At 47.4% G+C, this 25,775-nt stretch overlaps 1 protein-coding gene across 3 annotated transcripts in view; it reads left to right on the forward strand.

The window, feature by feature from the left end:
* MACROD1 (mono-ADP ribosylhydrolase 1) overlaps positions 1-25,775 on the forward strand; it is a 384,893-nt gene that overhangs the window by 8,550 nt on the left and 350,568 nt on the right. For all 3 annotated transcript variants that reach the window (XM_054993301.1, XM_054993318.1, XM_054993310.1), the window contains exon 3: positions 4,237-4,356. In XM_054993301.1, coding sequence (XP_054849276.1) covers positions 4,237-4,356 — 120 coding nt within the window. The remainder of the gene's footprint in view (positions 1-4,236; positions 4,357-25,775) is intronic.

Genomic DNA, 25,775 nt, shown 5'->3' on the forward strand with positions numbered 1-25,775 from the left:
CAATGTCGATGTCGTGCCAAACTTGCGCAAGAAAATGCGATATTTCGTGTTTTCCCCGTCGCGATCCGGAACATGGCGGCATGCAGCGCCTTCAGGTTAGTCGTCTGGAATCGGCCCTGGTTTTACAGCTTGCCTCTCCATTACAGCTGCAAGACCAGGATGCCTACATTTCCCATCAAGTGTCCAACCTGTGTCAGGCGTCACTTGTAGCTTGGCTTTCAGCCTAACTTACCTCACAGAGTTGTGAGAACAAAAGGGGGTGTGGGAAGAACTATATACATCGCCTTGGGCTTCTTGGAGGAAGAACCAGATGAAAATGCATAGAAGGATACATTTCATAATGTTCCACATTTTTCTGTCCATCCTTATCTAGAACTGTTTTGCTGATGTAGATAGAAGAACCATCAGCAATCTGAAAATAAGGGTAAAATATGAGGCTAAGGCAGGAATCTTGTTCCCTTCCCTTCTCATTCTTACAAGCTGCTGATTCATATTCTACAGCCGGTTTATGGAGTGCCTCAGCTCTGGGCAGTGACCCATGAAACACTATCAAGGGGTCTGTTGTGGACAAAATGATGTGGCGGAAGCTTGGAAAGGAACAGAGTGAAAACAGAAATAAAGTTTATTGAGTGGAATAATGCAATGGGCCGGGCTGGAGAACTGGCAAACGCACGCAAGCTAAATACGGTCGAGCCACTCAACGATAATGCCCAATACGAGAGAGCCTTCTGAAAGGAGCCGAATCTTCCAAGCGCCTACATGCTGTGCAAGATTGTCTGCTCAGGCGGGAAGGCGAGAGGCCAGAGAGGGAAAAACAGGGACTATAACTGTGCAGGTCCATGCAAAAGTCCCAGGTAGGAGACTGAACGTCTCGGGAGGAAATGATCCAGAGGAGAAGAGAGGATGTATTTCATGTGTCAAGGTTCCCTCAGTGTTCTGTTTATTTAGGCCATTTTTGTGCTGCCTTTGTGCTTGAAGCAGTTCTGCAAATAAAATATAAACATACATTGAACAATAAAATTAATTTCCGTTAATCAGAACATGTTTATAAGAATTTAAAGCCACAGGAAGGACTCGGTTTAAAAAGGCCGTTTGAACTGAAAAAGAAAATCTTTAGCTGATGACTCAATGCCTACAGTGAGGGGACTAAATGTGATTCCAAGAGGGAGGGAGTTCCAGAGGTCATGGTCAGCTGCTGAGAAGGCCCGCGTATGGGTCCGCACCAAAAGGACTTCTGTAATTGTGGGGTCCTCCTTGCATGGATTCTCTTCGTGTGGGTTCTATGGGGCTTAGGAAGCAAACTTGCACATAATTGTAAGTTAAGAATTTTTTAAAACGTTTACCAATAAATACAAAACAACTGTTTTTTTCTTTAACTAAACGCATAAGTGCAACCATACAGAAACTTTCAGCCAACCATGGCCGATTCCAGACAACTAACCTGAAGGCGCTGCATGCCGCCATGTTCCGGATCGCGATGGAGAAAACACGAAATACCGCGTTTTCCCCGTCGCGATCCGGAACATGGCGGCATGCAGCGCCTTCAGGTTAGTCGTTTGGAATCAGCCCTAGTCTTTGAAAAGGTAAACAGTTCAGCTTGTCGGATCCCATCAAGTGACAGAGTCCTTTTTCACAATCTTTCCAATTTGAAGCAACTGGAACACAGGCTTCTGTCTTCTTCTTGGGGAATTACAGCCCTTATTCAAGGTGATAAGAGCGTATTAATGATTATTCAGCTCCCCAGCGACCCGCTTCTTCCTCAGCTGCCTGGCTCTAGCTACTGACTCCATCCTACTGGGCTAAACCAATTGCCTTATAGGGGTTGCATGATCTCTGGGTACAGGCAAATACATACGGGCAGTCAAAAGTGTTGAAGTCTTTAAAGGTCAAACACACTACTTGGTGCTGAGCTGGGAAACAAACCAGGAGTCTGTGTAATTGGTGGCTTCCCCACCTTCCAGTTTTTTTTTCTGGCTCTGCTGTGATTTCTTTTCCCAAACCTGGTTTGGCAGTCTTCCCTTGAAAGTGGTACCCAAAGTGGATTTGGAAGTGTGCAGAAGGGACGGTGCCATTTCCACCCTGTCTGCCATGCACCCCACCACCACCAGCAGGCTTTTACTGGTTTTTGTTTTTACAAAAATATGAGGTATCACTCTAAAAAGCCCACCAGTAGTGGGAGGGGAAAGCATGGAATAAATCCCTGGTGAAGCAGTGTGGCTGCTACAAATGTCTCCACATCTGGAATGGCAGAGCAAAAGAGAATCCCTGTGTGGAAGCTACCATTGATTCAGGGGAAATGATTTGTGCTTTTTGTGGCAAGCCCCTGTTCACAAGACTAGTCCCGGACAGATGAAAGATCAAAGCCCTCTGCTTGAGATTGAATACAAGGCCCCCCCCGTTACAGATTGAATCAAAAGCAAACATTTTTTTTTCTTTCCAGTCTTTGGGGAATAGGGGTAAGCCATGTATATCATCTGATAAGGAGGAACAGTTCAGGGTCTGGGGAACATTTCCAAACCAAAAAAAAACAGGAGGTCTCTAAGAGGGAGGATAAAAATGCATGTGTGTTTTGTGAAGTGTGTTTTTGGCAGACAGATTGTCTTAATTATGTTGCTGAGACATTCAGACCTATTTGTGGGAAAGTGAGAGTGGGCACAGTTCTTTGGCGGAATTCTCTGTTCTTTGGCGGAATTCTCTGTGAAGGATCCTTTTGTGGTCCCATCAACGTAGGTTCCATCTTCCCGTTAGGAAGTCCTTGAATTTGTAGGGGAACAATAGGAGGACTTTGTATCACCTGAGCAAAGAGAGTTTTCTGCTTCCCAGATGCAGAGCCTCAAGATTTGAGCCCAGAAGTACCTTAAAGACCAACAAGATTCTCAGACTATAAGCTTTCAAGAGTCAAAACTCTCTTCATCAGATACAAGTAGGAATGGAACTCCATGAACCTTTATATCCTAACCAGAAGGTGGGCGGGGTGTTTCCAGGAAGAGCTCTGGGATCTCCATTCCTCCTTGTATCTGACAAAGGGCTCTTGAACGCTTATATCCTGAAAATCTTTTGGGTCTTTATGGTGCTACTGGATTGAATCTTGCTGTTCTACTGCAGACTAACTCAGCTACCCACGTGAAACTAACTGGATGCAGAGAAGGCTCTTTTCTGTTTGTGACCAAAACAGATAGGGAGAAGCGGCTTTAGCCTCTTGGTTGCATATAAGTTTCACAATGGAGCCAATAGCCACTCTACAGAGTCTGTTTGCAGTCACAAAAACAGCTGTGGGTAGAGGCTAAAGCTGCTTTTCCCTGCCTGTCTGGGAGGCACAGAATTCCCATTGTGCGTGTGATGCCAAGTTGTCTTGTTTGCCAACAAACCTTGGGATAGTAAGGGAAGATAAAGGCAAATCCAAATGGAGGCTTGGGAATGCTTTTTGGAACTTCCTGGGGAATTTAATTGCTGTTCCCTGCTTAAGCGAGCCACCACTGCTTTTGTACAATTGGCAGCCATTGCACCAATCCCCTTCCTCCGCTCATATCTGTTTGCATCTCCAGCAACCAACATGCCTCATTTTAAGGGTAAGACAGGCAGAGACTGCCGCTGGAACCCTCTTTTGAGGCGCTGAGCTGCTGGCTGGAAAGAGCAGTGTTTCACACCAGCAAAACTATTCACCAATCAAGGGCTTTTCCAAATGGCTTGTTTCCCCTGTGTTCAATGGGTTTTCCCAACAGCATTATGGTGCATTCGTCCACTTCTCAGGTTGTTTTCTGGCTTCTCTCCAATCTTTCCCAAATCTTCATAGTTGCAAATTTTGGGGAAAGATAGCAACGAGCTTGGACGCCTTGCCCCGTGGGCAGGAAAGTCCGGATTTTCCCAGTCCCACTGTTTCCCCATTCCAAGTCCACATGATAGCCATTCCCCCTTTGCCAACGGGGGTCTTTTTTGAGGATCTTATTTACTGGTAAGTGATGTGACAGCATCCCAATAGAACGATGCATCATTGTGTTAATCAGGGGTGGGGGGAAAGTCATCAGAAAAGATTCCTGGTGGGGAATCTTGTGCGTCCTTTTGGTGCAAGCTGCATGCTATCCAAGAGGAGCATAGAGCATTAGGGGAGGAGGAGAGATTGCTTGCCCGCTCTTTTCCTGGACGGGAGCTGGGAAGTTGCAAATACATTCGGACCTTTTTGCTACTTGCCCATACTGGTACTGAAATGTGTGACCTCTGTCTTTTTCCCCCTACCAGGTGCCCGACTTAAGCCTCCAGAAGAGACCGCCTATTCAAAGGACAATCACCTGAACGAGAAGATCTCGCTGTTCCGTGGCGATATCACTAAGCTGGAGGTGGACGCAGTTGTCAACGCTGGTGAGTAAATCGGATTTGTTGTTATTTGGGAATGGAATTTCTTTTGGCTTTCTTGGGGCCCTTGTCACGTATGCCAGGCTGTGACTTGTGTCTGTTTGGGAACTTTGATGGTGGGATTCCCAAGTGTGGTAACAGTGGAGAGGTCAACCGTGGTTCCCCTCCACCCCCCAGGTTTTTGTGGTGCTTATTGATTTTGTTTAGTAGTCGAGTAGAAGAAATTGATGTCTGTTTGCCACATACAGCATTGCATCTATTGTACTCCCTTCAAAATAAATTGTCTCCAGCTTTAGTAAAAGTGTTTAGCACACAGAACAAAAGTGATACTATTTTAGTCAAGAGAGGGATTTTTTTGTTTTTTTGTTTTGCAAGTGAGATCGCTGGTCATAGTGTATACTTTTGTGAGGACTTTGTTTTGTTTGGTGTTCCTTCAGTGACTCTTCCTGCCCTATGTTCTGATTGCTCTTTCCTGCATTTTTATGTACGCATTTTAGTTTTAGTGACTAAGCAGAAAGGAGGGATTTAAATGTAAATAAATAAATATACACTCAGCCTGTTTTTGCTTTAGATTTATATAAGTTTTACAGATTTCTGTATTGCTTAAAAAATCTGCTTCAAACCCTGTTTGACCAGATGTGATGGGGGAGAAAAGAAATTCATGAGTATGCCCTTGGAAGTGATTTCTCTCTCAAACTACTTTCAACTCTCTCAAAGAATGCCTTTTACTTAAGAATACCAGTTGCCATTCACAATGTTGAATGAAAGAAACCTCTGTTAAAGATAAGTGGTCATGTTGGTTACAAAAAGTTGCAAGATACGGAAGATACTGGGTTGTGTTGTGTCCTCAGATGGCAGAACTTTCGGCTGGTGCAAAGGGGTTTCTGGATACAGCCCATTGCATCTCTGGGCTGGCCTTGACCTAGCGAGGCTGAATGTCCTCTAAGGAAAGAATTAGTTGGGTTTCAGTAAAGTTATTGTAAACTGGATTACAAACATCTGAATTTGCTGAAGCGATTGGGTTATATAATGGGCAAGAAACAAAGTAATAGGGGATGACTGTGGAAACAAACCACACGCAACACTTCGTCCAAGTGAACAGTCTTCTCCCCAGGGCTGAGTTCAGGCAGATTGCTGGTTCCTGTGACATCACGATGTCGCACCTGCCCAGTCTTTAAAAATTAGGAGGAGAAGCATTTGGTACAAGGCTAACGACAGAACCAGCGTTTGAACTGCTGTTACATATGCCTTGGCAATCCTGCTTTGAAAGTCTTTGTGCACATCCTTAGCTAAGAGCCAATCTATACGTTCTGTTTTCCTCTGGTTCTGCACAGTTGTTGTGAGTTCTGTGCTAAGAACTCAGCTTCTAAGTGCAGAGGGCCCAATTTGGATTGGTGCAGTACTGTACAGGGAGAGGGAACTTATGCCTTCTGCACCTGTCCTTTTCCTGACCTGAAATGGCCCAGAGGGTGCTATTTCCCTTGTAGGGGGGCTTCACGTGTACTGTTGGAGTACACCTAGGTTTTTCCAACTTGTAAATAGTAGCCCCTGGGGCCATTTCAGCTTGGGAAAACAGCGCAGGGGGTCATAACTCTTTTCTCCCTGGGTGCGGGGGGGACATAACTCTTCTCTTCCTGTGGTCCCAATTCGAATCAGGCTGTGCATACTTGGGAATTGAGTTCCCAGCATGGGACTTGTGATGCAAGCCTGGTTGCATGCATCTGTGGAGGATCTCAAGGAAATCCTAAGTGTGGTTAGGCAACTGTTAAAGCATCAAGACTTGCAAAATTGAGTTTTGCAAGGTGCAGGTGTCATTTCCCTCGATTTACACTAGAGGGCACCAAAGCCTTATGGTTCAGAGACTGGTTCTAATTTTGCTCCCTCAATAAATCAAGCTGTTTATTAGTGGAATAAAAGTCTTTGCTAACAAGAGGTTTTGTTGGCGCTTCATAAATCCTGCCTCTGTGCACCATGAAGCCCATATGTGCTTAATTCATATGTAAAGTCGCAAGTGGGACTATAATATGTGTCCATTAAATTCTAGGAGACTTGATAATTATCATTAGCCGTGAGTAATTACCTGTACGGATCGAGGCCAGGACGGTTAGCTACTATTGCTGCAGCGCCAAGCATAGTGGGTGGCTGGGAGGTCATGCAGCTCCAGGCAAACAGGGTGGGCTATATGGTGCAGGTAGGGGGAACTGACGGGCCGTTTCTTTCCTATTAAACTTGATTCCCCGCTAGGGTTCCAGAGTGCCAAACTATTGCCAGGCATGATTATAGCGTGTCTGTAGCAGCAGATAGCCAGGCCTTGGAAAGGAAGGCAGCTGGACTGTAGCAGGACTGGACTGGGGGATGTACTTACTGTAGTAAGTTCAGAGGCACAGAACAATGCTAAGCAGATAGATACCTGCCAGGTCTAGTTGTGCTGATGGTGGGCTTAGCAGCTGCAGTGACCGTTCAGCAGGCTCCTACCCAAACTTGCTGCTAAAAGAGGGAGCAAGCAGTGACTTCTCCCGATGCCTATCTGGCAGGGGGTGCCTATATTTAAAATAAAAATATTCTTGCATGTTTTCCTGCAGGGGTCCAACCCTAATCTGCAAAGTTCTAACCTCCCCATTATGTAAGGTGGGAGTGCAGAACCCATAAGGCAAAAAGCCCCAGATCTGTTATTGCTGTTTATGAGTCAGTCAGGTTCAAAAGCATGTGGAGTGCTGTACGTAAAAATTAGTCTTGAATACCCAGTATCCTGGGGGTAAAGTGTAGCTGACTGGGGAAGGTAATGGCAAACCACCCCATGAAAAGTCTGCCAAGAAAACATTGTGATGCGACATCCCCCTCCCCCCCCCCATGGGTCAGTAATGACTTGGTGCTTGCACAGGGGACTACCTTTACCTTTACTTACTAGATGTTTCCGATCCGATCCAAGCCACACAGTCGCGACCGACCCTCGGCTACTCGGGAGATCGTCCCCCTCCAGGCCTTTCTGTCCTATAGCGTGTCAAGAGAGATCCGCAGATTCTCGCAGTAAAGTTTTTACAGGGTAGTTCACCATTGCTTTCCCCAGCCCAACACATTTAGCCGTACGACAGCCACGAATGGTAAGTCATACATTGCCACCCCCTTGGCACCTTGAGCCGGTGTGGGATAAGGGGGACTAGATGTTTACATGTTGGGATTTTAAAAAAGAATCACAAGGAAGCATTGAAGAGCAAGACCTGTTCATAGAATTGTACAATCCAGGGCTTTGCTTAAGAGCAGCTTGTGTTTAACTTGGGCCTTAACTCCAGGTCTGTTTTTCAGCCATGCCCGTCCTCAAGAATCTAAAACAGGCTGTCAAGTTGGGGGAGGAGGGAGAGGTCAGGTTTGGTTCCTCGAGAGTGGGGATGGTATAGAGAAGAATCCAGTGGAGGGGCGGTGGTGGTAATGTGAAAACAGGGTGCGCCCTCTCCAGATGTCTAAGGAGATTTTATAGTTTCTTTTCAAGCCCTCTCGTGTAGCAGTGCGGGAGCTACAAATTCCCCAAAGGGAATAGAAAAGGCACAGCACGCACATTCACTGCTGTGCAGCATGTGCAATTGATACTCTTTTGGCACTGACGATAAGGTGTAATCGGAGTGGTTGCTGACTTTGATTTCGCTGTGGTGCGGGGTGCTGACCCAGTTCTTTCCCTCTCCAGCCCCGCTGCCCTAATGGAGGAAGCGCAGCCGCCTCGGTGCGCTCTGTCTCTTGGCGATGTTCAAGTAATGGGCTCCTTTTGCGCAGGAGCAGAAATGGAATTGTTACTGCTCTGGGTGGTGTTGCCCTTGAAGGAGCAGGCTGGCTCGGTAGGGTCAAGCCAAAGCTTACCTCGGATGCCGAAGTGGTGTTGGTAGTGTGTGGTGCCTTCAGGCCACTCAGGCCACTGTGCTGCCTGTGGTGACATCTGGCGGCAGGGCCACATTGCACTCCGTCGGGCTGTGCTTATAATTGAAGGGCTGCCCTGCAAGTCTGTCTGCTGCAAATCGTGGGCTGGGGCCTGAGAAGCATCCAGCTTTGGTCCCTGTGAGCAGTTTTGTCACACTCTTTGGGCTCCTTCTCGGCTGCTGGTGGCATTGCTTCTTTGGGCTTTCGCCAAGGTTGAGCTTTTAGCTCCTAAAACAGCTTGCCGTTGCAGGGGCTGACCCTCCTTGGGGGCAGGAGACTGGGTTGGCGCTGCCTTTTGCTTACCCGGCTGCCTACTCTCCTTGTGAGGTCGGTGAATGGGCACTCCTGTTCTTTACAGGCTCCTCATAGGGCAAGGATAGCATTGCCTCAGTTTCGTACATGCTCAGGTAATGTCTATTACCTTTTAGGTTTCTTAATTGTAAGCCTGATAGCCCAGGTGAGCCTGATGTCATCAGATCTCAGAAGCTAAGCAGGCTCAGCCTTGGTTAGTAATTGGATGGGAGACCTCCAATGAAGACGAGGGTTGCAGAGGCAGGCAATGACAAACCCCCTCCATTACTCTTTTGCCATGAAAACCCCACCAGGGGATGCCATAAGCCAGCTATGACTTGAGAGCACTTTCCACCACCCAGTTGTAAGCTATCTTGAGGGCCTCTTGTGAAGCTGAAAGATTAGGTATAAAATGTCTTACATAAATAAATGAACAAAAATTCCCTTCTTAACCCAGGAACTTCTTGGCCCAGCTATCCCTCTTCTTTGGGGATGGCTCCCCCCCACTTCAGTGATAGCCTGACCTGGGCTGTTTCTGCACGGCTTACCTTGTTCCGGAAAACAGTGAAATTTTGCGCAATTTCGCGCAATAACAGTGTCTTCTCGCGAGATTTCGTGCGAGATTTCGCTGTTTTCCGGAACAAAGTAAGCCGTGTGGAAACGGCCCAGCTTTCCTCGACCGCCTCAGACTGGCTTTGCTTGGGGTCACCTAGCAGTGATTCCAGCCCTTGTGCTGCCCATTGGTGATTGGGGAGGGGCGAAGAACATAACAGTGCTCGGCTTTTGTTTGAGCAGAAGAAACTGCAGACAACCGACTGACAGAGAGATCGTAGCAAAACCAACCGCCTCTCTTCTCCCAGCTGGGTGTTTTATGGATAGATGAATGGATCTAGCTGCTGTGTATCCTCTGTATTATGAATCGTCGCCTTATAACGACAATAGTTATGGGACCGCGAAGTGCAGGAGACAAAGCTCTAGGCAGATATTACGATGCCGAACTGTCAGCGTAAATCGCTTCACCTGTCAGTTTGGCGGGCCGATTGCTTGCGGATGTTTGCCGCTGCTCAGGAAGAAGAAAAAAGGCGGTGGGAGCTGAGCCAGCGTTGTGACTCGGGATGCTCCTTCTGTGGGAAAAGGGTGTTCTCCCATGCACCTAGAAATGGGTGTCGCGGTGTGCCTCTCCCAAAGTTGCATTCGGGGAGGGGCTTTGACTCAGCGGAAGAGCCTCTGCTTCTTGTGCGGAAGGCCCCAGGTTCAATCCCCAGCGTCTCCAGTTAAAAGGACTGGGCAGTAGGTGGTGTGAAAGGCCACAGCCCGAAACCCTGGAGAGCAGCTGCCAGTCTGAGTAGACAATACTGACCTTGATGGTGGTCTGATTCAGTATAAGATAGCTTGATGTGTGCAGTGGCCATTTGGAATCCAGTGGATGCTGTAGGGTTGGATTGGACCCTCCAGATCCTTTCCGCTAACAACAGAACCTTCCCTCAATCCAAGAAAAGTTCCCCTGAGCCTAGAGGGGAAAGCTCCTGAGACTAGGGAAGGGGGCAGGCGCCACTGTTAGTGGGACATATCTGTGGGACCCAGCCTACTGTGTAGAAAGCGAGAAACGTGAAATAAGCAACGTCGGGGGGATAGCTGTGATTAGGACGAACCAAATTCTTTCCTCTAATGGATGAAGAGGGCTACTTACAACTTTTCCCCTGCAAATGTGATCTAGATTCTTTGCCGCGGGAGGAAGGGCGAGGGGACGCTCTGTCCCAAGGCGCCTTATAGTATGAATCTGCCTTCTCCTGACTCAGTCCATTGATCTGTCAAGGAGAGTATTGTCGACTCTGGCCGGCAGCAGCTCTCCAGGTCTAATTCAGAAGTCTTTCAGATATCTTCCTATCCAACCCTTTTTAGTGGAGATGCTGGCAACTGAATCTGGACTTCCTTCGTGCAAAGCAGACAATGGTGGCAATCCACCCCAAATTAAGTCGAAACGAAGTCCCAAATCAGTGGAAAAAACATGGTTGCTGCTACCTGAAGTCCTCTAGCTTTCAATTTGACATGGGGACCAATGAGATGTGACAGCATCCTCATGTCTGCCCCACGGGGATGCCGCCGCCATTTTAAAGCCTAAAATGAGCGAGTGAAAAATTCCCCCCTCGTGGCCATTTCAGCACTGGAAGAGTTGTGAGAAGGTAAGAGCACCTTATCTCGCTGATCTGTGGACTCGATGCTGTTTAAAATGATGGTGGCGACCCTTAGTTATAAGCAGCTAGCTAGCTGGGCGTGGGCCAGTGTCTGGAAAAGAGCCTGTTATCCGAGAGGCAGAAGTCTGGGTGCCTCGTATGACAATCTGGCCTTCTCTCCCAGCCACCACTCATTTTCTCTATCAGCTCTTGTTACAAGTCGCTGGCCCTTCTGTCACTGTGACGCTTGGGCGCACGGAGTGTAGTTATTGAAAAGAGGTGCATTTGCATAAATGCTGTGGGTTATTTTATTTTTTTTTGCAATTTGTTTACGGTCACTGGGTTTCCTTCATAAACAACTCCATCAACCTTTCCTGAACTGCCGCTGTTGAACTCCAGCACCCTAGCAGCTGTGTCTGAACAATATTCGGAGAACTTTACAGACCCTCGTGGACCAGAACTCGGGATTTGGCTGCGCTCTGTCTTCACACGCAACAGATGGCAGTGGGTGGTGGGCCCCTATTGTCAGAGAACGGGCCATACCATTTCAGGTGGTGCAGGATGGATGCTGTTTTGGAAAACACCTCCCGCCCTTAAAACTCCCTGCAAGTAGAAAAGAAGCACACCAGGGAGAGTTAATTCTAACACGGCCCACTCCCTGCTGCTACTGCTTTTGGGGAAAAAAAGATTTTTTTTAAAATATGAGGGGATCTTTTAAAAAAGATATCCCTCTTCTGCAATCTGATGTGGTATAGTCCAGGTTACCACTTTGGTTCTTACCTTATTGCGCTACTTGTTTAGTTCTCACCTGATTTGCCAGCCTGTCGAGGATATGACTTCTTATAACAAATTTGTTTAATTGTCCTTGATAGCTTCATGACTTTCTGTAAGCAAGTCTTGCAAGTTTTGGTCTCCACACTTTCTGAGAAGCTCCTCACATCCTAGCTTGGCACTCCACTTCTGATAATTCCTGCTTAACAAACCTGATGTTCAGGCCCATCTACTCCTCCGTTTTTGTTATCTGTTCTTTATAGACTCCTGGCCTCCTCGGAACAGCTCTTAAGTTGGGAGACTTGCTCAGCTGCGTTGCAAAGCGCTGTCATAAAGCGCCAATCTGATGGTGCGCGTCGGGGGCTCCGGTGCAGAGTTTTTAATGGACAACTTTTATCTCCCTCTTTTTTTATGGCGTAGAATAATTTTTAGCGGCTTTCTGACTTGGCGAATAAAACCACTAGCTCTTTATGTTCCCATGGTGCTCACAAGACGCTGCTCCCTGGGCCTTGCTGCCTTCACAACCAAGGTCGAAAGCTCGTTCTTCTTTGCATGCTCGTTCAAATATTGAACTGCTCAGGCCTCCCTTCCCAAAGGGAGAAATAACTTCAGGCCTCCCGTTCCTGAGGGAGAAATATTTATTACTTTGTTTTTTTTACATCCACCTCTAACTGTCGACTCTTAAAAGATCTCTTAATAGATTAACTGTTTGGCTTTTCTGGACTGGGTTAATTAAACATACTTATGGCAAACACCTCCAAGGTGCTTTCTAGATGGCCCTGAACATGCTAACTCGAAAGAACGTACCGCCCTTTCTGTGGGTTTTTATGGATTTCCTTGTAATTCTGCAATGCATAAGAAGAAATACGGGCTGGGGACAGGCAACGATTTCTCTTTAGTGGTGTTCGGGGAGGCTGTAGGATTCTTTGAAACCTTGTGGGAGTCTTCTTTGTGGTGGGCAAGCTTCCTTGCAGGTTTGCCTAGTAGGGTTGCCAAGTCCTCCTGTCCTCCTGGTGGGAGGTGGGGGACCCGGCACTAACTTGCTTTTTTGTCTTTTGCATGCGCTCCCAGAAGTGTCGTCATCGCGCAGGCCGTGGCCACCACAGGAGCACTCCTGTGCTCTGCGGGGGTGGGGTGGGGAAAAAATTGGGCTGGATTTGGGCCAATTCTGTGCTCCATAGCAGTCTGCTCTGGGCCCATATTGAGCCCGAGGGAGCGTGCTGCATCACCTGGGGTCGCGCCCCCAGGAGGCCTGTGTCTCCCCTGCTGGCCAGGTAAGCGGGGGCGGGAGGTGGAGGGTGGGAGAGGGGGATTCCCCATCCCCAGCGGGAGACTGGCAACCCTATTGCCTAGTAGGATCAGGAGTGGACTGGGATAATGGCCCTGGAGCAAGTCAAGCTGAGTGGCCCCTGCTGTGCTCTGAGCCAGCACTGCAGGGCCTGTTGGCTCAGTGGGGCTGACGATGGGCATTAGCTCACCCACTGTATCATCCTCCAAACTGGAAGCAGTGCAGGAGGAGACATTTGGTGAGTTGATACCATGGCCGACAGCAGCAAGGGGTCTGGGCCAAGCGGCCCCTAAGGCTCAGGCAGAGTTGCTGGGGCTTGGATGTGCTTGTTTTTGGCCACTGGGGATCTCTAGGGCTGTGCCTCATGGGTAAATATTCTTGTAAGTTAAATGGCCAGTCCACCCCTGTCTAGGACCAGCCTTCTCCTGCCACTTGCTGCCACAAAAGCAAGGGTCTCTAAGTAGGGTTGCCAGGCCCCCTCAATCTCCTGGCGGGGGGACAGGGGCCTGGCACTTACCATTTGGGAGAGGGGGGTGCGCACGCACGGAGCGCGTGCGTGTGCCCCCACAGGCGCGATGATGTCACTTCGGGGTGATGTCATTGCGCGGCCGGGTGCTGCAGAATGCGCCCGAAACAGGCCGTTCTGCTGCGGATCAGACCCGGTTTTGAGGCGCTGCAGAGCGCAGGAGTGTTCCTGCGCTCTGCAGCGCCTCAAAATGGGCCCAATCCGCAGCAGAACGGGCCTGTTTTGGGCGCTGCGGAGCACAGGAGTACTCCTGCGCTCCGCAGCTGCTGAAAATGGGCCCGATTTGCCATGGATCAGGCCCGTTTTGAGCACCGGGGGTCTGGGATCCCTATCTCCAAGGCAAAGACTTCCACTGGGCCCTCTTTTGTATCACGCTGGACCAAACATCATATGAAAATAGTCACATTTATTGTCCACATCAGTGATGTAATTATTGACTATCTCTATGTGCACCGTGCCAATTTTTTTCTTTCCATTCCTCCCATTCATATCCCAAGGGTACCACACCTCTTGCTTCTCTTTGTTCACACATGCAACAGACCAGCAGCATTGTAAGGTGGGGTCCCTCTGTAGTGGTGAAGATCCCTCCGTGGCTTTAACCCGGATTGGCTTGACCACTAGGCAAGCCTAGGCAAGTCACCTAGGGTGCTAGATTTTGAGGGGTAACCAAAAGGCAAGAGGAGCCTCCTTTACTGGCTTGAAAGGAAGCTTGGCATTAACTAGTTTCTAGAATCTGTTGAGTCTGGTTTGCCATAACTGCCAGGATGTAATATGGAAGGCTTTGACAGAGCTTATCTATTTTTATTTTTACATTGGACGTTTTGAATGCTCAGTGAGTAAAACATTCATTTTAGACACCCCGCTCTTCTCTGTATTGAATGGTGTGTGCATTTACCAAAATCGTACATCACCTCAGGAGCCAATAATGTTTTCTTTAGTACGGGGCACTTCCTGGAGCTCATCTTGTGTTTCCTGACTCTTGAGCTGGTGCCCGCTGTCCTATTCTTGATACCGCTGAGGACATAACTTTGGCTCTCTCGCCTCTTCCTGTCATGTGACTCTGATGTCACATGACTTCCTTTGCAGTTGAGTAGGTCTCATACTGCTGTCTGTGGGTTGTTGAAGTGGGTCCCGGGTTGGAAAATGCTGAAGACCCCTGAACTAGAATATATTCTTGAGGTTATGTTACAGTTGACATTGCAGATCCGTAAGCGGGTCCGCCATCGTATAATTTAACTGCAAAAAAAGTGAGACCAGGGTAGGGACTGCAACAGTTGGGGAAGGGAGGTTAATCTCTCCCCTCCCTCACCAGGACTGTTTTCTTGATTGAAACTGAAAACATACTTTCTTGGGCTGCTTTAAGTCCCGCTAAGGAAAAAAAGAAGCACAGTAAGGTGTCTATCTCTTTTGCTGTGTCCATTCTTAAAACATCAGGGTGAGGAAGCACTTTTGATCAGAGGAATGGCAAGGGGATAGAGTTGTACCCTCACCCCAGCATTTTTGACCTTGATCCATATTATGGTCCAAGATGCTTACATCAAGAGATCAGATATCCTCGGCATGTGTATCCTTCGACCATACTCCCCATTCTTACACGGCAATGGGCTTTGTCCTCCATTTTTTAAAAAATTAAGTCTCTAGCTCTTTTCGTTGCAGAGATATAAGGGAAAAGGCATATCTCCACAGCAAAAGGGGCTAGAAAGTTGGGAATTCAGAGACACTGATGCACTGTTAGTTATAATGTTTATACATTGTTTGTCATGTTATGTTATGTATGTGTGTTATGTGCCATCAAGTCACCTCTGACTTATGACGATCTTATGAATGAGAGACTTCCAAAATGTTGTAATAATATTTAATAAATGACAAGCCTCGGTGGTGTGGGAGGGGGTGGCCACTGCTGGGGAAATGGTGCAGGGGGAATGTGGGTTAACCTGCGACGTGGAAGCCCCACTGCAACTGGCCTGTATTGGCAGCCACAGCAGCCACAGAGAAGCTGTTAAACCTTGTCCCCGCATGGACAACACCTGAGGCTTGTAGTGTTTTCTTATATGCAGAGAAGTTGATCATAGGGGAGCCGTCAGAAATATGATTTCTCTCCCAGTTTCAACTTGAAATGATTGCAAAGGGATAGCCGTGTTAGTCTGCCGTAGCAAAATAAAACACTAGTCTAGTAGTACCTTAAAAACTAAATCAAAAAGAGTTCAGTAGCACCTTTAAGACTAACCAATTTTATTGTAGCATAAGCTTTCGAGAATCACGTTCTCTGACGAAGAGAACGTGATTCTCGAAAGCTTATGCTACAATAAAATTGGTTAGTCTTAAAGGTGCTACTGGACTCTTTTTGATTTTGCTACTACAGACTAATACGGCTAAATCCTCTGCATCTATGACTTTAAAAACTAACAACATTTATTTCAAGTGATAAGAGTTCATTCTGCTGCTTTGTACTCTGCTGCTTAATTCTGCAGCAAATATGGACCAGACCTAATTTGGGAAGGAGGGAGGGGGGTGTCCTATTGCCTCCCCCCCCAAGTTTTGGCTGGGTCCTCTTGTTTGCAAGCAATTCTCTACCCTTGTGGAGTGCTGTTTCACCACATCAAAGAGGCAAAAGCTATTGAGCCCCCCCCCAGCCCATTTCCTGTCTCTCTCTTTTTTTTTGGCGAGGGGGGAGACAACCTTCCTCTCTTCTTCCTTGCTTCTCTCTTTTCAGTAGATGATAACAATGGTGGGGTTTTCTTCTTGGAGAATGAGAGCTGTGTCAGCAACCTTGGTGGCATTTGAGCCTTTGTTCAATTTAATGAACGCTGTTAATGGGAGAGCCAGCCGGGCGGTGTGTTCCTGGAAGGGGGGGGAAGAGATTTCTGCAAACGCGAAAAGGGCAGGCCACAGCGATCTTGTGCTGGGTGGTGGTTGCAAGATGGAGATACGGGATTAAAAGGAAGGACGGCAATGCTGTGCCGGTGTTGCGGGGGGGGGCAGTATTCTAGGGGATGCAGCCAAATATAGGCATCAGAGTGGGAATAAGGGGGGGCGGGGTTTGCAGGAAAGCCAAAACCTAAATGGAACCTAATGTTTAAAGTTGTTTAATTCCATTAATACAATTTTAAGATTTGAAAGAGTGACTGACTAGTGCTGGTCAGTCATCCAAGTCTTTCATTGGCCAAAAGACTGGGCTTGGCATCATGTTGAAAATGTAATGCGACATCCCCCCATGGGTCAGTAATGACTCGGTGCTTGCACAGGGGACTACCGTTACCTTTTTATTTCTTAGTTAGGAACAAGGAAGGTAGAATTTCTTTATGGGTTGTTTTCCCTGGGACGTGTCTGCAGGATTCAATCTTCCACAAGACTACCAGTTAAAAGACAAGAACTGTACAGCCAGAAGAGCCTAGAATATGCCTGGTCCCTGGAATATCCCCTGGCTGTGGCCCTCAGGGTATCAAACTGATAATCTGAATTTCAGTAATGAGGGAGATAAAAAGGAAAGGGAGGGAGAAGAGGAAGAGGGAACGATATAATCTCAAGACGAAGATGAGCAAATCCTTCATTTACTTAGGCCTTGTTCCTCAGCCCAGACTGCTGAAAGAACAACATTATCGTTTCCAGGATCTTGGTTTTCAAATAATGAGGGTGTCTGAAGGCCAAGTGGGTGCTTAATTCAGTGGCCGAGGACATAAATCCCAGGCATTTCAAAAGTAAAGAATTTCTGATATCAGGGCAAGGTCTCTGCCTGAGATTTTGGAGAACCATTAGCAGCCAGGATAGTTGGTAGAGAGTGAGAGAGCCAGGATGGTGCAGTGGCTAGAGTATTAGACGATGACCAGGGAAACCCAGGTTCAAATTCTGCTCAGCCAGTGAAGCTGGCTGGACCAGTCTCTCTTCCATAGTAAATCTAACTTGTGGGGTTGTAACAGGGATAATATAGGAGGAGGAAAGTCTATATATGCTGCCCTGAGCTCCTTGGAGAAAGGGCAGTCTCTGTCGTGGTTAAAGTGTTGAACCAGGAACCAGGAGACTCAAATTTGAATCGCCTCTGAGCCATGGAAACTTGCTGAGCCACTATGGGCTAATTATACAGACTCAGCCTAACTTACCTCACAGGCTTGTTGTTGGAGATAAAATGGAGGAGTAAGCTACTTTGGGTCTCATTAGTGCTTGGCAACCAGTGGGAGGGCTGTGAGCAGTGATATGGGAGGGGCATGACACTGGCTGTAGCGTCAAGTATTTCTCGTAAAAGTGACATAGGTAGCTCTAGGAATTGCTGGAAACTCTGTGATAAAACCATACAGTAACATTGGCACAGCATGCAACACTACAAGGTTTAATGTTTTTTTACCTGCTGCTGCACTGAGCAGCTGTGGGTAATGGGAGTGGGGCGGGGCAGGGGATCTCCTGCCCACACTGGGCGAATGAGACAGAAGAATGTGAAGAAAGATGGTGTATAAATTAGTGTAAATAATAAATTCATTAATTGATTGAATAGATGGACCTACAGTCTTCCTTGCTGCAAGGCAGCTTCATCTGAGTTCTGAAATTTTGTCAAGGCTCTTTAACTCATGAAGGCCTTTTACCTCATGAAGGTGCACACATTATAAAGTCCTCCAGCAATGGCTGTTTCTATCAGATATTTGCCATATGTATTGGGAGCTGCTCCCTGCTAGGTGCATGGGGGTCTGGTTCAGATCGAGACCCCAGGAGGAAGGGGCTTCAAACCCTCCCCCCTTTCTACAGTTTTCCCAACCTGAAGCGGCCATTATTTACCACTTTGAGGAAACTTATGTGCACGTGTTGAGTTTCCTCACTGGTTCCTTGGGGCCATTTCAGATCAGGCACGTGGCAAGTCATGGGAAGGCCGAATTACCTTCTCCCTGAGATCATGATCCAAACTGGACCCCAAAGAGGGGTTTGAAGAGACAGCAAGAGAGAATTGTGACGCTGCTCTGGAAGGGAGTTCCAGCACGGGAGAGAGGCAGAATCATTCATGGGTTTGGAGGCAACAGTATAATGGGAGAAGTGGTGGACACCAGAGCTCCCCAAGCGTTACATACCCCTTTTCACGGGTATCGCCTGTGTTGCTTAAGGGCTCGGATCCGAGGCCCTTGAAATTCTCGGGAAGTCTGCATGCACACGGCATAGCGCAATCTACTCACAGCTCTGTCTATCTTGGGCAGCCTATGAGAAACACCTCTTTGCTCCAGTCACTGTCCTTTGATCTCCTCTGTACACTTTTGAATTAAACCACGCCTAATAACTAGAATGGACCCACAGGTGTCTTGCCACCTACACAGGGATTCTCCTATCTGGTTCAAAAGACTGCAACAAGTGTAATTGGGCAGCACCGTTTCTCTGTTTCGCCCCACCTCCCTCCCCCTTTCTCTCTCTTCCCACCTTTTGGCTGTAAAAATTGCCATAAAAAGAGAGATTTGCAGCAGCCTTCTGCATGGCTAAGTCGGGAACGCTTCCCCATCAGATGGCTCTTGTCTCAGATCCCTTTTATTGTCACCGCCGGCCTATATTTCACAGGGAGGTTTCAAAGATCATTAAACCACCTCCTCCTGGCTGCTTTCTGAGGGGTTGGTGCTGAGGGGAGGAGGAATTTGAAGTTGGTTGGAAGGGCTGCTTAGCATCCGGGATGCCGCCCGTGGAAGACCGCCTTGGCATATTGGCAGACGTCGGTAAATGTCAGTTTTACTTTGCGTACAGGCAAATTGCTTTTACTTTTGCTTCTTTCCAGTCCTCCCGAACATTCACATTTATCGGGGACCTGTGATATGAATCTAAGTGAAGCTCTCTCCTGCCGCCATTCCTCATATACGTCTGTGATAGCCCCATAGCTATCAGAGAGCAATTTGTTCTAGAGACTGCGTGCTCCAGGTTTGGGGAGATCTGCAGCAAGATGACCCCCCTGGAGCCCTCCCCTCCTTATGTGGTGAAGTCGTTGCAGTCACCTGCCTCGTTACCAGAGAACTGAGCAAGTTGAGCGGCAGTGTTGGGTCCCTTTTAGCCACCGAGGCTTCCCTGAGAGCACCATCCCTTGATATCGACCCAGACTCTAGTACTGCCATCAAATTTTGCCTTACGTACTCCCTGTTGTCTTAAATATGTGCTCCTATGAGCTTCGTGTACTTCATGTGCTCTAATGTCAGCCCTAGAATTGCTTATGTTCCGTTTCTGCATTTCTTCAGCTCTGTACTGGATTCTTACTAATGCTATGCCTTTGTAAAATTGTGTTAATTTACCCTATGACATTGTTTATGGAAATGCCTTGAAATTGACTGTACTAATCTCACACTGTGTAATCCGCCTTGAGTCTCAGTGAGAAAGGTGGACTATAAATGACAAGAAAGAGAGAAAGAGAGAAAGAACTAAAGAAAGGTGAATCTGGGGGGGGGGTTCAACCTCAAGAAAGATTTCTAAGGAATTTTGAGGGGAGCCAGAGTAACTCTGGTGAAATTTCTCTGAAGGGTTCTTTCCATACATCCCTGCCTGAGATGCACCGAAAACCAGGGCTCATTTCAAGGGGGGACGCGCAGGAACGCAGTTCCAGCAGTTTCCCAAAGAGGTCACATGTCAGGTGGCCCCACCCACCTTACTGTCAGCCATTTTGGGCCCGTTTCAGCCTGGATTGGGGCCAAAACGGCCTGGATCGGGCCTCTGACAGGTGGTGGATCACTCTCCCATTCATCAGCAGCCCGATCCTGACCATTTTGGGCCCCTTTTCAGCCATTTTCAGCCCCTTTTTGCCATTTTGAGCCCAATTTCGGCCCTGAATGGCCAGGATTGGATCCAAAACAGCCAGGATAGGTGATGTCAGGGGGTGTGGCATATGCAAATCAGTTATACTAATGACACGCTTCCGGTGATGGCAGGGGGCATGGCATATGCTAATGAGTTATGCTAATGAGTTCCTCCAGCTCTTTTTCTACGAAATGACCCCTGCCGAAAACACAGATGCAGGGTTTGTGAAAACATGCACATTTGGCCCAAGTCATCGGCCTTGCATCAGTGCTGAATTTTGTTGTCTTGAAGAGGGTACAGCTGGTGAAGAAACTCCATGCAGTGGGCAAAGTTGGCACGATCCAGGACTTAGAATTGCCACTTGAAATTTGAAGCTTCTTTCTTGAGCAGTGTCAGGGTTGGGCTTTAGGCAGCCTTTAATACTGGTCATGAGCCAGAATCGGGCATGGTTGATCGTCTCTTTGCTTTCGCCCCAACAGTTCCTAACAGGTTGAAGTGGAACTTGCAGGAAATTTTGCCAACAGTAGATAAATAAATAAGATTAGTAGAATTTCTCATAGGAAGGCATCCCTAATTTATTGTTGCCTGACCAATTTTGACTAGGTGGAGCCCATTTGTAGCTGTCAGTCCAGGGTACAGAATGCCACAGTAGTTTTGGGGTCCTCCAGCATTCTATCATGGCAAAGAGGCAAGATTTCAAGGGCATAAGATAAGCAAGTACGGAATTCATTTTTTTAAAAAAGCCAGAACATTTTAGAAACCAGATATATTTTAAAAGTGCAGTCCGTTTCCTTTTTTAGTCCCGCGCACTTGGATTCTTTTTTGGGGGGAGTGGGGGGCGTGGTGTGGCACTCTTCCTTTTTCTCAGGCTTTCACTTTTTTTAGGCTTTGACTATCCTCTGACTCATGCCGGTGTGTGCTTGAACACGTTTGCAGTTGTCACGATGCTGACACCCTTTTCTAAAAATAGCATCCGGAACCCTCCTGTTCCTGGCTGGAAGAGCTGCTTGAGGGTTTTTTTTTTTTAACCCAGTTCTAGCACTAAACGTTGACTGGCGGGAGTGGGGAAAACTGTGAGATCTACTCCTCCCTCAGCACTCACGGTAAAGACCCTTCTGGTCTCATGGAGCAGCTATTTTAAGGATTGATGCATAAATTACCTGGAGAGCATCTAGATCGAGGAAAGAAGAAACAGCCAAGCTTTTAAAATCAACACTGCCTTGCTCTGCAGATCCTCTGAGACAGGCACCATATGCGAGACCTCCTTCCAAGAACAGCAGGGTCTTTTTGTCGGTGCGCCAGGCGGCTGCAGTCTGGTAGCGACACAACGCATCTGAAAAGCCCCCTGTCAGGCCCACTTGGGTAGTGCTAAATGGAACCATGCGTGACAGCTGGTTTAGCACTCGTCGAGCCTCACTTTGCGGCTGGTGGGCCTTGTGATTGTCCAGCGGGCCTCGAAAGTGTTGTGCTCCCTGACAAGCCAGGCCCTGCTTCAGGGTAACAGAGACATTGATCAGAACACTTAGCACTTGCGCTGGGCTTCCTGACAGGCCAGGCCTAGCGCAGCATCGAGGAGGCAGACGTTTAACAACCGTCATAACACTTAGCATTTGCAGAATGTCCTATCCATCACATTGTTACTCCGGCCTTTGTCCAAGAGGCTCAGGATGACCAGCACAGTTCTTCCCTCCTCTGTTTTACCTTCATAGCCCCCACTCTGGAAGTTTAGGGTGCCAATGGATTCTCCAGGTGGTGGCTGGAAATCTCTCAGAATTACAACTGATCTCCAGGCCACAGAGATCATTTCCCTCCAGAGAAATTGGTTGGCTTGGAGGGTGGACTCTATGGCATTATACCCTACTGAGGTCCCTCCATTCCTCAAACCCTGCATTTCCATGTTCCATCCCCTAAATCTCCAAGAATTTCCCAACCAGGAGCTGGCAACCCTAGGCTGTAGGGATGCCAGTCTCCTGCTGGGAGCAGGGGATCCCCCGCTCCCACCCTCCACCCCCCCCCACTTACCTGGCTGGTGGGAAGGGGAACATGCCTCCTGGGGCATGCTCCTGGGCAGCGCAGCATGCTTATGTGTTCCACAGTGGCCCAATTCTTCCCCCTGTGGAGCATGGAAGCGCTCCCAGGGCTGGCATGTGGCCTGCATGATGACGTCACTTCCAGGAAGTGATGTCATCACGCAGGCCAGGAGCATGTCCACACTGCAGTACTAGAGAGGTAAGTGTCAGGTCTCTCACCTCCCGCTTGGGGGGGACGGGACCTGGCAACCCTACTAGGCTGAGAGAGGGTGACAGGCCCAAGGTGATCCTGTCTGCTTCATGGCTGAGTGGTAATTTGAACACAGGTCTCTGTAGTCCCAGCAGCAGAACCACTTACTCACACTGGCTCTGTTTAGTTTTCAAATTACTTCTCATATACCCTCAGTAATCTTTAGAACACCCCTGAAAGAGGCAAATTGTTGTCCTTATGTTGCAGATGGAAATGGGGGAAAGGCTGGGACCAATAGAGTGTGACTTGCCTGAGGCTATCTTATGAATTCATGGCTGAGGTGAAATTTGTACTGGAGATTTCCTGATTCACGATTTAGGCAGGTAAGGGAAAGATACTGTTGTTGGTTTATTATTTATAGTGTTGACTCTCATCCCTGTGGCCACTTTGCCACCTAGTTGGATATTTGTAGCATTAAAGCTGTGGGGACAATAAGGGAGAGATGTGTGCCCACTGTACCTGTACTGCCCAGCTGGGGCTATGACACTGTCTCTGGAGCCCATCTGGTCTCGTTGGGGGTGACTTAGGAAAAGTTGCACGCCCCACTCACCTGTGTGGACCAAGTCTAAAATGGGTTGGAGGGGGCAGAGCGAAAGGAGGGTGCTTGGGGCAGCAATCCCATATTTGCATCTGAAAAAATAGGAGTTTTGTTTTTGAAATGGAGAAGAAGAAGGGGCAGCCGCAACAAGGCAAAACAAAGAAAAAACAGCAAGTAAGTGTGTGTTGTAGTGTACATATGGGAAATATACTAACAGGAATTTGGGAGATCCCCCTGATGAAGCTGTATGCAAAAAGCGTAGGAGTTATACCATTATTAAAGATTCTTCACTTTGCACCATTTGCTGGTTTTTCTTTGTTTTTGAAATGGAGACAACGATGAGGTAAAAGAAATCTGTGTGAATTGTGGAGAATATAGCCTCCCTGCATCAATTTACTTTCAACTTCCTTAAAAATAAATCTTTTTTTCTGTCCCTAGTTTGGGTCTTTCCTCTCTTGGGTCTCTTGGTGGATGTGCAGTACCAGTTTTAATGGAGTCTTTCTGCTCAAGTTTACATATCTCTGTTCCTTTTATTAAACACAAGATTTTTTTTTAAAAGTATGAATGTCAGATACCATGTTTTTTAAAAACTAAATTCTGGCCCTCATTGAGGAACAAGAAGAACTCCTCTTTGCTGGAGTCACTTTGGAAAGCTAGAGCAGCTATACCTGTGTTTTGTGTACCCCTTCTCTGAATTGACGTAGAATGCTCAGCGTGTGGCTAGATATGCTGCTGGCTCGTTGTATGGCTTGAATGTGTATGTAATATTTTATACACGGGGATAAAAATCGACCTGATTAAAAAGGAAGGAGACAGTTGGTTAAAATGTTTATCAAAACTTAAAACAGGAGCCTCCTGTTTGAAACCAGCTGTAAGTGGTGGAAAGGGAAGTTTCCCTGGGGTGGGATGGAGTTGTGACTCAGTGGCAGATCACATGCTTTGTACACAAAAATTCCTGGTTCCACTCTTAGCATCTCTGGTTAAAAAGGAATGATAGTAGGTAACAGACCTCTTCCTGACACCCCGGAGAGCTGCTGCCCGTAAGAGGAGACAATACTGACCTTGATAGACGAATGATTTGACTCCGGCAGCTTCAGGCGATGATCTGATGTGCGGACAACTGCCACAGGAGCAATCATCTGACCAAGGGAGTACATGAGAGTTTCACCTGAAGTTTTAGGGATTTTACCTGGTTCATGGAATCAAACGACATGAGTGATCACGGACCTCCCGGCTGTCCCTTCCAATTCAGGCCCAGGCTACACCCACAGGGGGAAGGGGGGGGTGTCTGATTTTTCCAGCCATTTATGGTTTTTTTCAGTTGCCCATGCTCTGTGCTTTTAGCCTTGGAAAGAGAGGAGGTGGGCCTGAAGCTTTTGGTAGGTGAAGTTGGATGGTGATGGAAGGGTTAATCACCTTTGCTCTATGGCCGTGATCCAAACTGAGGAGTGCCTAAAGTTTCACTAAAATAGAGGCACAAGGAGATGCATTATATCTCCCCCCTACACACTTTTGGTCCTTGGATCTCCAGGCGAAGAAGTAAAATGTCAGAGTGAGGGATCGCTATCACTTCTATTTTCTGCTCGGCTTGGGAACTGCTGTTCTTCTCCTAAGAAACCAGGCAAGGCAGCCTTTTTACCTCAGCCACCAGGTGCCAGCCACCATTAGAGTCTCTTCCTTCATCTGCCTGGCAAAGCCCTGTAGTGTTCAGTCCCCCCTTGTGTCTTAGGGCCTGAGGCAACACCTAAAGTAAAGAGAGGGATAAATCTGCATCGAGAATAGCTTTTGACAGGATGTGGTAACTAATGTTTGTGTAACAGCTGAGGACGTCTTTCATAGTTGTGGATGCCCTCCGTGGTAACTTTGTGTATAGCTCACTCCGAGTTCTCCTGGGAACTGTAGCGTGAGGGCACTGAGAATAGACATGAGCTTGTTTTCGTTTTCGTTTATTGTCATTGTCATTGTCTCTTCCGACTGTTGTCAATTATTCTTTTGATTTTTTAAAACACCATGTATATATTATATCCCTTTACATGCAATTGATACAAAAATGTGTAAATTTTAACCGGGTGGAGACGGGATTCGTATGAAGATAGTGGATCAAGTGTGAAAATAAGAATCCGAAGGTTCGCTTCTCACAAGGGAGAAATGAAACCGAACTATTCAAATAGTATTGGAGAAGAGTCATAGTGGGCGAATCCTAGCCCCTCTCCCCCAAGGAGGATTCTCAAGGTTTCTCAGCAAGAGGTATTGCCCGTCAAACCAATTTAAAGCCAAAATCACACCGGTATTGTAAAGCACCAGAAAGCTGGAATACGATTGTAAATCATCCCTCTTTGCATAGCCATGAATTGATTCTGAAATTGAAGATAAGTTCTTTTAAAAGTGCTTCTTTGTGTGGACAACTGAGAGGGGCTGAAAAGAACTTTCGGATGACAACGCTTGGCTTAGATCTCCGTACAGCAACCAGGATGCCAAGTGCTTATAGGACACTTTGCATAGTAGTTGCTGTATGAAGATCACTTTGTGACAGACAAAGGGTGTGTGTGGGGGTGGCAGTTAATGTGAGCACAAAGCACAGTCATTTTGGAAAAAAGCAGGTTCAGATTTACTGGCGGAGATGAATCAGAACTGAACTATTAAAAAAAAAAAGAACTGATGTGCTCCACTTGGAAATGAGATATGGGAGAAACAGCAATACAACATATGTTCACCTGCCTGTAGTTCCTTCATGGTTGAGGGCTGTACTGGCTTGAACTTAAATGCTCAGCTTTAAACCGGTTTTGTAGATCGATTGGCGTGTGTGCGCACGCTGCCGCAGCCAGTACACATCCTGCTTGAAGGTATCTTTCCAAGACTTGCGTTGGCTGCCTTCTGACCTTTTCTATGCATTAGTCTTTTAAGAAGACA

Source organism: Eublepharis macularius, chromosome 1 (genome assembly GCF_028583425.1).
Source record: "Eublepharis macularius isolate TG4126 chromosome 1, MPM_Emac_v1.0, whole genome shotgun sequence".
In the NCBI taxonomy this organism is placed as follows: domain Eukaryota; kingdom Metazoa; phylum Chordata; class Lepidosauria; order Squamata; family Eublepharidae; genus Eublepharis; species Eublepharis macularius.